The sequence below is a fragment of the Eriocheir sinensis genome, chromosome 9, assembly GCF_024679095.1.
Source record: "Eriocheir sinensis breed Jianghai 21 chromosome 9, ASM2467909v1, whole genome shotgun sequence".
Classification (NCBI taxonomy): domain Eukaryota; kingdom Metazoa; phylum Arthropoda; class Malacostraca; order Decapoda; family Varunidae; genus Eriocheir; species Eriocheir sinensis.
The window spans coordinates 11,027,657-11,040,688 of record NC_066517.1 but is presented as its reverse complement, the minus strand read 5'-3'; the positions used below and the strand labels follow the sequence as shown (position 1 = coordinate 11,040,688).

The 13,032-nt window shown below is 43.2% G+C and overlaps 1 protein-coding gene across 6 annotated transcripts in view; it reads left to right on the top strand.

The window, feature by feature from the left end:
• LOC126995914 (probable phosphorylase b kinase regulatory subunit beta) overlaps positions 1 to 13,032 on the top strand; it is a gene marked incomplete at its 3' end in the record, with an annotated part of 186,756 nt that overhangs the window by 96,827 nt on the left and 76,897 nt on the right. For 5 of the 6 annotated variants that reach the window (XM_050855809.1, XM_050855811.1, XM_050855807.1 and 2 more), the window contains 2 exon segments: positions 5,135 to 5,149; positions 8,294 to 8,386. In XM_050855809.1, the coding sequence (XP_050711766.1) occupies positions 5,135 to 5,149; positions 8,294 to 8,386 (108 nt within the window). 6 annotated transcript variants of the gene reach the window in all.

The window sequence follows — 13,032 nt, the reverse complement described above, 5'->3', positions numbered from 1 at the left end:
CATTTAGGTTCTTGAGCAGGTCTTTGACCGATTTCAGTTCCTCTTTATCCCTTTTTGGTTTATATGTTATATTCTTTTCTTTCATCCCTAAAATAATAACACTTCTTTTTTTGTCCGCTACTTCTATCACTGATTCTTCATTTTTCTTTAAGGCCTTGACTACCTCTTTCTCCATGTCTTCTTTATCCTCTTTCTTTTGCTGTTCTATTACTTCTCTTAGGCTTACATTTGCTTTTTCATTCTCCACTCTCCACGTCTTCACCTCTTCTCTAACTCTTTGTTCTTCTTTGTTTACCAGTTCCTTCAGGTTTTCATTTTCATTTCTTACCACTCCCAAACCTTCCTTCATTGATCTTTCGTACTTTGCTACTTTTTCCTTTAACTCCTCATTTTCCTTAATCAATTTCTTCTCATTTTCCTCTAGTCATTTTATCCTATTTCTCAGGTCGCTGTGGAATACTCTATTCTGCTCTTCTTCCTCATCCCTTCTCTTTACCATGCTGATCCATTTATCCAATTTTCTTTCCATCAGTAGCACTCTCTTGTATAATGTCGTCTCATTTCTCGCAAATCCAGAGAACTCAGCAGAAGTACCTCCAGCCTCGTACTCACTTTCCTCCCCGCTGTTGTAGTCTCCTCCTCCTGCTCTTCCTCTTCTGCTTCTTGGCGTGTTCCATCCCTGATCTTCCTCCTTCTCACTCATCTTACTAAACTGCTCTAAAGGAGACCCACCAAACCAACATTAGTGCAGCCCAGGCCTCTGCAACACTACACCGGGTATATTTCCTCCTCTCCAGCTGGCGCTGATCGAGGATGTGTGTGTGTGTGTGTGTGTGTGTGTGTGTGTGTGTGTGTGTGTGTGTGTGTGTGTCTTTGTTGTTACTTGATCCACGTGTTCATGTGGTTGTAGTCTAGATGGGTGGGTTGGCCGCGCACGTGCAGTGATGGCAATGAGAAATTCCATCACCGAGGAATCACAGACATGCCTCACCCACAACCGCTTCTTCCTTTCATTTAACTGCAGTAACAAGTCCAATACTTGGGTAATGGCAGCACAAGCCACGACAGCCCTTACTTTAGCAGATGACGCCATGTTGATACAAGGCAAGTGCTTTGTTTACGTTGTGGATGTGGATACGGGCAACCGACCTTGGCCGTGTGTGATGCACACCCGGAAAAGTTAGAGTTTCTGGTTGCCCAAGCTGCCGCCAACTTGGTGGGAAGACAATGGCCCAGTGTGGCACCAGCTTACGGAAAACCAATAACTCGCTCCTGGTTGGGTGTATGGGCGTTTTTTTCAGAACTGTCAGCCAATTGTAAGGCAACCGTCTGCAACTGCGGCTTCAAAGCGACCCGTTCTCTCTTCCCATTTTCTTCCTTTTTCCATGGTACATGTTTGAGATAACAAGTGAGTAAAGGGGGGAAAAAGGTCAGCTTCTCCATGGGTCAGAACAAATAAGCGCTTTTTCAGTGTTTCCAATACCCCGAGTTTCGCGATCATTGAGTTAAGCGCTTTGCCTTCGGAACGAAACAAGTGCGAAACTCAGGAGGGTATATATTCTTGACCTTGCCCCTACCACCCACTCTAGGGTGCTGCACAGTCTAGAGAAGAAACTTATTTACAATGTAAATAAGTATTTCTTAAAAGAAAATGCTATTAGAGGACTTATAATTGCTCCCTCAGAAGTTGCTTGAAGAACCAAAGCCACCAAATTTAGCAAAATGACACATTCTGACAAAACAGAGAAAGACTAATATATATATATATATATATATATATATATATATATATATATATATATATATATATATATATATATATATATATATATATATATATATATATATATATATACAGTCATCCCCTTGCTTCAGGTATTTGCTCGGACTTCGCGATCTTGCTGAAACCGCATGAACGGCGGGACTATAACTCTATGGGAAAATATGCATTTGGGAAGTCACCTCTGACACGCTATATAAAACATGTTTTTCGTTCCCAAAAGTAGCCCAATTTGCGATAAGTAGCCCAATCTGGCAACACTGCAGTGTGTGTGCGTGAATTTTTTTTTAGGATAATGTTGCTATGAGAAAATCTCGACCAATAGCAGTCGTCCCTGAGTGAGCTGCTGGCCAATAGGAAAGCATGACGTCACAGTCTAACCGTGACGTCACTCAGGAGCAACCTAAAAAGGTGTGTCACACTAGCACTTTTTCCGTCAACTTTTTCCGTCGTTTTTCTGAAAATCGTCGATATCTTGGCTGTGGCCTGTCACACACAAACGGTGTTTCGTCTGAAACTTTCCGTCGGCACAGACCATGGGAATGTAAACAAACATGGAGTCCACGCTATGCAAAGATACGCTGCTCTGAACCTAATACTGTGTATTGTGAGACTTAGACAGGCTAAACAAGCCAAAAGCGTGCATGGATGCGCTCATGGTTGGCTCGTCGGGAAAGAGAAAGTGTGTACCACAGGCTGTTAAAAGAGCTGAGTTTAGAGGATCATGAGACTCTGAAGAATTGGATCAGGTTGGACAAGAGCCAGTACCACAGACTTCTGGAGTTAGTGACACCTCTTATTGCCAGAAGTGACACCAGGATGAGGAAGGCTGTCACTTCAGGAGAGCGTTGAGACAGGTTGAAGCCACGCGGAAAGTCTCGGTCTTGGTCTTGGAAATGTAAACAAAGGCGGAAATTTGCAGGCGGACACGATCCTGATCGTCTGACAAATTCATGCGATAAGTTCATGAACGATGAAAATCGACGGAAATGGCATTAATCGACGGAAAAAGTGCTAGTGTGACACCGCCTTAACGCGTCCATTGCCCCGCCTCCTCCTCTCTCCTTCCCCTCCTCTCTGCCTCCTCCCTCCCTCCTCCCTGCCTTCCTCCTCCTCTCTCCTTCCCCCTCCTCTCTGCCTCCCTCCTCCTCTGCCTTCCTATTTAGCGTCAATGCATCAGCCGTCGCTAAGATGCTGAGACTGGGGCAGCGTATAAGCGGGGGTCACAATTAGTTGATCACATCTGAAAACCGCGATGGGTGAGACCCGCGGACGGCGGGGGTATGTATATATATATATATATATATATATATATATATATATATATATATATATATATATATATATATATATATATATAAAGAGAGAGAGAGAGAGAGAGAGAGAGAGAGAGAGAGAGAGAGAGAGAGAGCAGGTCATGTTGGTTTGGCAGCGTGGCTGACAGAGGAATATCCAAGGGAGCCAATGCCCAAACAGTCTCAGTATTTTAAAACCACTATGGATAAATACACACACACCCCAAGATCCTCTCAAGCAGTAACATCCACTCGGTGCTGTTGAGTAGTTTTGTTTCATACACACCTTTTGTTATATTAATAAGAGATCAGCACATCATTACTTGAAACAAAATTTTAATAGAAACTTAACCAAATTACATGTGTTGGTAATATATTAATGTTTTTGGTATTGTACATGAAATTATATTTGTTTCGGTCTGATCTCTCATTCATTGCTCAGTTGGGTTAGTGTGCAGTTATTAAGTAATTTGCAATAAACCTTCCATGCTGTTGCACATTCATTCCTTTTCCTGGTACAGTACCCTCTTGAGTTTCGCGCTATCCGAGTTTTGCGATCCACGAGTTTCGCGGTTAGTCCTAAATTCTTACCATCACGACTTTCATGCATTATCACCCCAAGTTTCGTGCTGCTTTGACACGTACGGGTCACGTCTACTTACCATTGGCGTCACGCACGCTACCTTTAAAGGTAGTATCACACTGGACGTTTTCCTCCAAACATTGTGGCTATGGTAAGAGAGAGAGAGAGAGAGAGAGAACGGGAAGAAAGAACGGGTCGTTTTGAAGCTGCGGTTGAAGGTGGCTGCCTTACGATTGGCTGACAGTTCTGAAAACATGCTTGTGATTCGCTGGGAGTCCGATGACGTCATCGCCGATGCTCACCCTATCAGCGTCTTCACTGCCTTAAGGCGGTGTCACAATGGCCGTTTTCGTTTATGTTACAGACAACCGACAATTTGCTCCCGGACAGTGTGACACTGCCTTAAGGCAGCGAGGCCGCTGATTGGGTTAGCGCCGGCGATGACGTCATCGGACTCCCAGCGAATCACAAGCGTGTTTTCAGAGCTCAGCCAATCGTAAGGCTTCATCTGTGGCTTTAAAATGACCCGTTCTCTCTTCCTGTTTTCTTCCTTTTTCCAAGGTACGTAGTTTGAGATAACAAGGGAGTAAAGGAGGAAAAAAAGTGAGCTCCGGGGGGCAGCATGAGCCAATTATAATGGCACCACTATAAACAATTGCCTGCACCATGACGAGCTCGGGGCCGACCATCAGGCCCAGATGGGTAGTTTACCGGTGCCATAACCTACATTAAAAAAATAAATAAATAGAAATAAAAATAAAATCTCCACGGGTCGGAACAGATAAGCGCTTTTTCAGTGTTTTTAATACCTCGAGTTTCGCGATCCTCGAGTTTAGCGCTATACCTTCGGAACGAAGCGAGCGCGAAACTCGAGAGGGTACTGTATATCTTTGCAGTCTGTTCCTTAAATATTTTGTGTCATCGATATTAATGTTTTCAAAGTTTGAAATATGTCACAGTATGTACTTTATGCCTGTTTTCATCTATAGGAGATGTCTACCACATGCCTATCTCCAATGTGAAATTATCTTTAAATCCTTGATATATTGCATGGAGCTGAAGTCTTAATGAAATAGAGTAACACACTTGTTTTCTGTGTTTTTGGCTTGATGTAGGTGATTTGCATTTCAAGTGTACCTGGGCTGGTGTTGTGGTGCTTGAAGTCTTTCTTCAACCCAGTCTTCCTGAGTAGCTTACACCCTTTCCATCACACATCTAATTTTGGCTCACACCTTTCTTACACCCACATAGAGCATCAAAATTATAATCGTGACTCTTACTCCAGGGATGACTGTCTGTTATGTGAGGATATGTAGTTTTAGGACTAGTTTTTTATTTTCTCTCAATTTACTACCCTTTCCTACCGATACCGATCTTTGTTTCCTCTTATTAATTCATATTTTCTATATATCTTTAATTTGCCTGACCAGTTTCATGAATTCTTGTTTTTTTTCTCCTTTTCTCCCATCTTTTTAGAGCAAGAACAACAAAGTAAGTATGTACACACTGGTTCTTCATGACTCGGTTGTTGGTACATGGCATGGTTCCGCATTTGACTGTCGCTAATAGTGCTGTCCCACAGTTGTTCCTTGTTGCATACTCGACAAGCAGACAGATGTGAGTGCAGTTGCAGCTACAAATTATCTGCTATTACCATGTGAAAGGAAAGGGACGCAAATTATGCCATTTGAGTATTATTGTAGTTAATGTCACACACAATGATTTTTTCATAATTTTCAAAGAAAGATTAACATGCGAGAGTGCTTACATACAGTTCACTGAAAAGTAAGTAAAATTATATTTACCAAGTCAACAAGAAAATACTGTGGAATTTCTCTTATCTGTTGCTGGAAGAGATAGCTGGGTGCAGTTATTTTTAGGACTAATAGTCTAGAAAACTGCCAGTAAGCTGCATGAAACCTAGAACTCTACAGCATGTAACAGCTCATGGATATTAGTGTAGAGGATAATGTTAAATATATGCATCTGTAATACACCAAAACGTAGACCTTTGCCTCATATATTTTCATTATATTGCAGCTGTTTATAGTTTTAGTGAATGTTTTGATAGAGAAAATGTCTTCTTGTAACAAAAATGTGTTAACCCCTAAAGGGCGGGTGCCCATAATCATGGTGGCAACTAAGTGAGCTCAAACAGAGGATGCCCATAATCAATGTTTGGAGGCTGTGCACCTTTATTTTGAATATGTGATTAATCCTTTCCTAGTATAATATTAATAATCAACATCTAGTGTCCTCTACCACCCATGCTCTGCACTTTCTTCATTGATAACCCAGCTATTGGGGGGATCTGGAGTCACATGCTGAGTCTGCCATGAGGTTGTGCTGGCTTCCTGGCTAGGGAGAAAGGGGAAGGGAAGAGAATTGTGTGGTAGTGGCCTCAATTGGTCTGGAAGGGATAAATGATAAGAAATGTGGAAAGGGGGAAGTCACCAGACAGAGATGCATGGCTATTGAGAGTTTGACCAAAAAGGAGAACATTCAACAAAGCTCATTATTCAAATAAAGTGCGTCAAGAAGGAAAAATTCCTTCACATCCCGCAATGGTTTTGCTACTCTCCTTCAACACACGTAGAGCAGGTTGCATTCATGATTAACTGAAGTATATGGTGCATGCACTGACACTGTATGTCTGTTAAATGTGTACTTTAAGGATTGTAATTGCTTGGAAACTTGCTTTTCTGACTCGAACCCCCTGCCCTGAGCAAACATCTCTTAAAAATTGCCCGCCTTTTAGGGGTTAAAGAGAACTGAATAAAATTTGTAAATCCTGTATAGTTTGCAAACTGATGTACTGTATATATTTTTTAAAGATTTGTATAAGGCATACTTTTGAATATGAAGGAGCACCTGGTTTGTTTATGTTGGCTTTTTATCGCAAACACTATGACTTTGCATTGATTCATTAGCCAGTAAGTGTGATGTTTATGTATGTAGTACTCAGTCTGCTAATGCTCACTGACTGAACTGTCCATCAAGATGTTATTTCATGTAAAGTCAGAGCTTGCCTATATTAGTTCCTGCAGCAGCTTTTTATCCTCTGGTGTCATCAGTCATAGAATGTGAGATTGAAACATATCAATCAGATCATAAATTTATGTATATATATATACAGTCGAGTCGCGTATGGTGCGGTTAATTGGTTCTGAGTAATGGCCGCGCCATAGGAAACCGTGTCATAGGAATAACTAAACCTATGGAGAAAATACAATTTGGTTCTGGCCCTTGCCATTTTGCCAAACCCACACCCATTTTTTTATTTTTTTCGTTCGTTCTAGCCAGATTGCACCAGTAGGCATTATTTGCCTTTTGGTGTTGTTCAGTCCGAGATGAGTCCGCGGAGATGAGGCAAGATGAGGCGCCATGCGTGTGGGGGCAGCTGCCAGCGTTTGAGAGCGACTCAGGCCTCCCGGACCGCCCCGGGTCCTTTCAAACGCTTGACGCCGCAGCTTCCTTTTCATCCTCTGTTGCAAGGAGCTCGTTGATCACCCAGAGCAGCTTGTGATGCATGTTTAAACGTTGTCAGGAATATCAGCAGATGCCATTTTGCTGCCAGAACAGCTAGTAAAAGACGTTCGGAAGATCAGCAGACACCATTTTCCTGCCAGTGAGTGACGACGTTTACTACCTGTTTTGGCAGCAAAATGGCATCCGCTGATCTTCTTGATGACGTTTAAACATGCATCACAAGCTGTTCTGGGCGACGAGCTCCTTGCAACAGAGATTGAAAAGGAAGCTGCAGTGGTTATGGTGGCACAGAGAGGTGAAATGCAATGGAAGCACTTACATGTGTTTGTTTGGGCCGCCATATTTGCTGATGATGTCATCACAGCACGGAAGCGCTCCACCTCTCCAAACCAGGCTGCAACGGGCGGTCCTAGTTGGCAACTCGTGCTGCAGAGTCACGCGTTTGAAAGGACCCGGAGTGGTCCGGGGAGGGGAGACCACGAACCGCGTCATAAATGGTTTTACCCACGTGATTTTAAAATACGGTTCTGAAACCATACCACGTCGTAGGAAACTGCGCCTTACGAATCCGCGTCATACGTGACTTGACTGTATAAATGAAAATTTTCTATTGTATTCCAATTATTGGAAACAACACAAAATTTATTTTGCTCTTAGAAGAGGAATTATAGGAATGGACTGTACATCCATTTGTCCATGATCTTTTTTCATGTCCGTGTCTGTATCTGTGTCCATGACGTAATTCATTTGTACATCAAATATGTTTTTGAGCTCACCTTGCAGAACTTTTGAGGTGTGCAACATTAAAGAGAGGAGAAGCATTGCAATTGTAGTAGCCATCTTTGGATCAATGGATACTACTGACATGGACAGACAGGGGTATGGAGGTGGATCACAGATCATGGATAAATGGATTCCTAGCCAAAGAGTGATATTGAGTATGGGTAAAGCAGCCACTTGGGTACAATGCTCAGGCTGCCTGCAGGAGGGTTATAGGTCTCCTAGTCTTAGTACAAAACACACCAAAAAAATCATGCACATCCATTATTAAACTAAACACCGACTGTGATATATGAGGAAAATCATGATAAATGTAAACAAACATCTATGTATGCATTTTAACACCCCACCCTTATTCTGTGCCAGGGCACAGCCAGTGACCTGGTGGTGCAGGTGGTTCTCATCGCTGAGAGTATGCGGTTACAAGCAATGATGGCCACCTATGGCATCCAGACACAGGTAAGCTGCTGTTTGTGGAAAATTATTTGTCTGTGTTACCTTAGCCTGATATATGATTGTCTGTCAGTGTGTTGTGTGAGAGAAACAGACAGACAGACACTGACAGATGTACAAATAGACAGACAGACAGACACTGACAGATGTACAAATAGACAGACAGTGGAGAGAGAGAGAGAGAGAGAGAGAGAGTGTGTGTGTCTGTGTGTGTGTGTGTGTGTGTGTGTGTGTATTTACCTAGTTGTGACATACGGGAAAAGAGCTACGCTCGCGCTGTCCTGTCTCCATATCCGCTCCTATCCAACTTTTCCTTAAAATCATGAATGTTTCTTGCACAAACCCTGTCCTTGATTATTGTCCTCATTTCCCTGTTAGTTAGGAAGTCCTCCAGCCATTTAATCAGTCCATCACCCACTCCACCCCTATTTTTAATTTTCCAAATTAGTCTTCTGTGTGGTACTTTGTCGAATGCCTTTTTCAAATCCAGGTACACTCCATCCCCCCAGCCTTCTCTCTCCTGTATTAAATCTGTCACCCTTGAGTAATAACATAACAAGTTGGTGACACAAGATCTCCCTCTCCTGAATCCAGACTGGCAATCCGAGATAATTCTCTCACTTTCTAAAAAATCCGACCACCTGTTTTCAGTTTGCCTCTCACATATCTTCGCAACCACACTAGTGAGTGATACTGGTCTGTAATTTAATGGGTCCTCTCTCTTTCCTCCTTTATAAATTGGTACTATGTTTGCTCTCTTTCAATCTTGTGGTACCCTTCCTTCACTAAGGGAGGTGCTCATTATGGAGTGCAGTTTCTCTGCAAGTTGCTCACTACATTCTTTCAGGATCCACCCTGATACTTCGTCTGGCCCTGTCGCCTTTCTTACATCCAGCTTGTTCAAGCTTTCTTTGACCTCCTGCACCGTTAATTGTATCTCCTGCATAACCCTTCCTCTTTCCTGGCCCGGTGGTTGTACGAATTCGTCTTCCTTTGTAAAAACTCTATGAAAGCTATTGTTCATCACTTCTGCCACCTCTGCTAGGTCTTCATATGTAGTTCCATCCATTTTCAGTTTATCGATTGTTTCTCTATTCTTTAATTTGCCGTTCACATGTCTATAAAATAATTTAGGTTGGTCTTTGCATTTGTCGATTATATCTTTTCATATTTCCGTTTTTCTTCTCTTCTAATCTTTGTATATTCATTCCTTGCTTGTTTGAAGTTGTTCCACGAGTTGATTCTTCTTCGTCTCCTCCATCCCTTCCAGGCTTCCTCCTTTCTTTTTCTAGCTGCCTCGCATCTTTTGTTAAACCACTCCTTTTTACCAACATCCTTTTTGGTTACCTTAGGGACATATCTATTCTCGGCTTCTTTGTACAGCTTTAAAAACTCCTCCCACTTGTCTTGTGTACTTTTGGCTTTGTACAGCCCACTCCAATTTGCATTTTCAAAAAAAGTTCTCATATTAACAAAATCTGCCTTAGAGTAGTCACTTCTCCCTTTTTTGTGATCCTCTTTTCGGTCAATCGTTCTCTTTTCTTTTACTTCAAATTCCACAATCGCATGGTCACTCTTTGCTATTGGGCAATCTATTTTAATATTTTCTATTACTTCTGGTTCGTTGCTAAAAACCAGGTCTAATCTTGATGCCTCTCCTTCTTTCCCGAATCTAGTATGTTCCTTAATCCATTGCGTCAGCACATGTTCCATTGCCAGTGTGGGCGGTTGTTCTCGTAGTGACTTCAAGCTGCTCGGAAACCAGGGGTGGACCAAGTTCGTGCTGCCGTCAAGCTCCGTGACGTGGGTGTAGTTCACGTCGTCTTGCTGGTCTAGTTTCTCCTACACCTTTCCGGCGGCCTCCCGTAGCCTTGTGCTGACTAGTTGTACTCCGAGTCTGCGGTGTTGTGTTGCACTGCTGTGTTTTCCGTGTACGGGTATTTCTGTCCGGTGGCAAATCTCAGCGCTTTGTTCTGCAGCCTCTGAAGCTGTAACATCTTGGTGTGGGAAGCCATGAGTGTCGGGGCGGGTGAGTAGTCTAGTATAGGAAGTATCTTAGTCTTTACCAGATATAGTTTGAGCCTCTCTGTGAAGTGCCAGAATCTGTTTAGAGATGTGAGAGTTGTTTTAACTTTCATGGTTTTGTCGTTGACATGTTTAACGATCAGGCCGGTGGATGTCACTGTGTGGCCTAATATCTGGCATGGTTTTTGGTGGGAGATGGTGTTGCCCTATATTTGTATGTCATTTAATTTTTTCCTTCCGAGTGTGACCACAGCGAACTTGTCTATGTTTGTTTTGATCTTCCACTTTTTTCGAATGTGTTAAGTCTGTTCGCCTCCTGCACGACCAGGGCGTCATGGTGGTCTAGGGTACCGTTGGAGGTCACTATTTGTGTCGCGTCGTCAGCATAATATATATCCATACAGCTTCTATTATCAGGCCGGGGCATGTCACAGGTGTAGGTGATCAAGAGCGTTGGTGATAACACGCTGCCCTGTGGCACGCCGCTGTGCAGGGGGAACGGGGAGGATATTGCTGACTTAACTCGAATGGAAGCTGAGCGCTGATCAAGGAAGCTACATAACAGTTTTTCCGTTAGCTCTGGCAGTCCGAGTTGAAGTATTTTGTATTTCAGGTCCTGTAGCCAGACTTTAACAAACGCCTTGCTGAAGTCGCGTTGGATAATAGTGCAGTTTAGTCCTTGTCCTTTAGTGAGTGCTACCTTTTCGCTGGCGATGGAGATAGCTGACGTAGTGCTCCTCCCTACCCTGAAGCCATACTGGGACGGGTTATTAAGGTTGTTTTCCTCCAGGTGACATCTGAGTCGTAGGTTGATTATTCTTTCAAAGATTTTTCCAGGGACTTCTAGGAGTGAGATTGGTCTGTAGTTCTTGGGATCCATGGATGGTTTGCCTTGTTTAGGTATCATGGTGAGAGTGGCTACTTTGAATCGTTGAGGGAAGTAACCCGTTGTTAACATCGCATTGTATATGGTGAGTAGGTACGCCAGCCCCCGGGGGGGTAACATGCTGATTTGTTGTTTATCTATTTTGCTCTCTCCGGGCAACGTGTTTTTCGTTTTGTTTATAGCTGATCGGAGCGCGACTGTGCCAATTTCCATAGTCAACAGATGGGCCTGTGTTAGGCATTGCAGATCAATCATGTGGTGTGGCTTGATTCTTGTTAGGTCCTGTTGGAGCCATGCCTTTACTTCCCGTTCGTTGTCTTGGTCATAATGAGCGTTGTCTTCAGGTCTTATTGTGAACACTGACTTCCAGATTTCTCTGAACTCTTGGGCAATACCTTCGTCATCCTGTATTTTGACTCCTCCCTGAGAGCTGAGTGACCTATAAACGTGGGGAAATTTGGACCTATGTGCTGGGCTCCGAAGGTGGTGATGATTTTCATAATGTTTCGTCCAGTTGTATTTGTGTTGGAATGCCCAAGGCTGGTGTGGCGTGCATTTAAGTCGCCTAGGAAGTACATGGGTTCAGGTATGCGTAGCAGTTTATAGAAGTCAGGAAACATGATGCAGCCCTCTCGTGGGGGGATGTAAGTAGTGGCAATATTAATGGGCCCGAGGGTAGTCATTAATTTAACAGAAAGGGTGTCGGAGTTGTGGAAGTCGTCATATATTTTGTGCTGGGTTCCTGTTTTGACTGCTATTGCCACTCCAGCGTGTTGCTCACCTGTTCTGTTCCGCTGATAACATGAATAACCCGGTATCTTTAGAGCCTGGGTGTTGGGAAGGCCATGGCTATTTATGAGGATTATATCTGGGTTCTCATGTGTGTACGTGTTTATTAGATTGATGCGTCTGGTGTGCCAGTGGTGGACATTGTGCTGTAGTATTTTTAGTTGATTGATAGGTTGTGTGAATGACATGGTTGTGAGTATTAGGGGCCAGTTTTTGTTGCTCCTTTTGCCTCGCTCCTCAGGCCGGAGAGAGTGCTTGCTCTGTTGGCACCTCTGTGTTGGTCCTGGTTTGGTGGGCATGGTTGTGTGGCCAATCCTCCCATTCTACCTCTTTGCAATTAAAATCATCCATTAAATTATTCTCTCACCCTCTCTCAACATTCCATCCAGGCAACTCACTGTGTCTTGTATCATTTGTTCATATTCTCGGGCCTTCCATGCATTGGTTCTTGGTGGCACATACCCTACTACATACTGCCTCCTTCTTCCTTCAGCACCCACAATTTTCACTTTCAGTACCTCTGCCAAGCCTTCACCCTCAATCACCTCTTCCACCCTAATGCCTTTCCTTCCCATCAACATCACACCTCCTCCCTGTTTTCTCTTTCTGTTTCTCCTCCATATATTGTATGCACCTTCTCCAATCCCCACCACCTCAACTGGGTCACACAACTTAGTTTCTGTCAGCCCCACAATATCAGGTTCTCTGTCTCTCAAATAGTCATTAAACTCTATCCACGATGACACTATTCCCTTGATATTCGTATAAGACACTTTCCATTCTTGCTCCTTTCCTGTTAGACTTTTTCTCTCCTTCCTCTCGTCACCATGAACCACTTCCTCACTTTCATATCCATTACTCTCCAAAAAAACTCCTTTTCTTCTTCTGATCTCATTTAAATCACGAACCTCACCTCTGAGTTCATTCAATTTGTCTCTCTCTTGTTCATTCA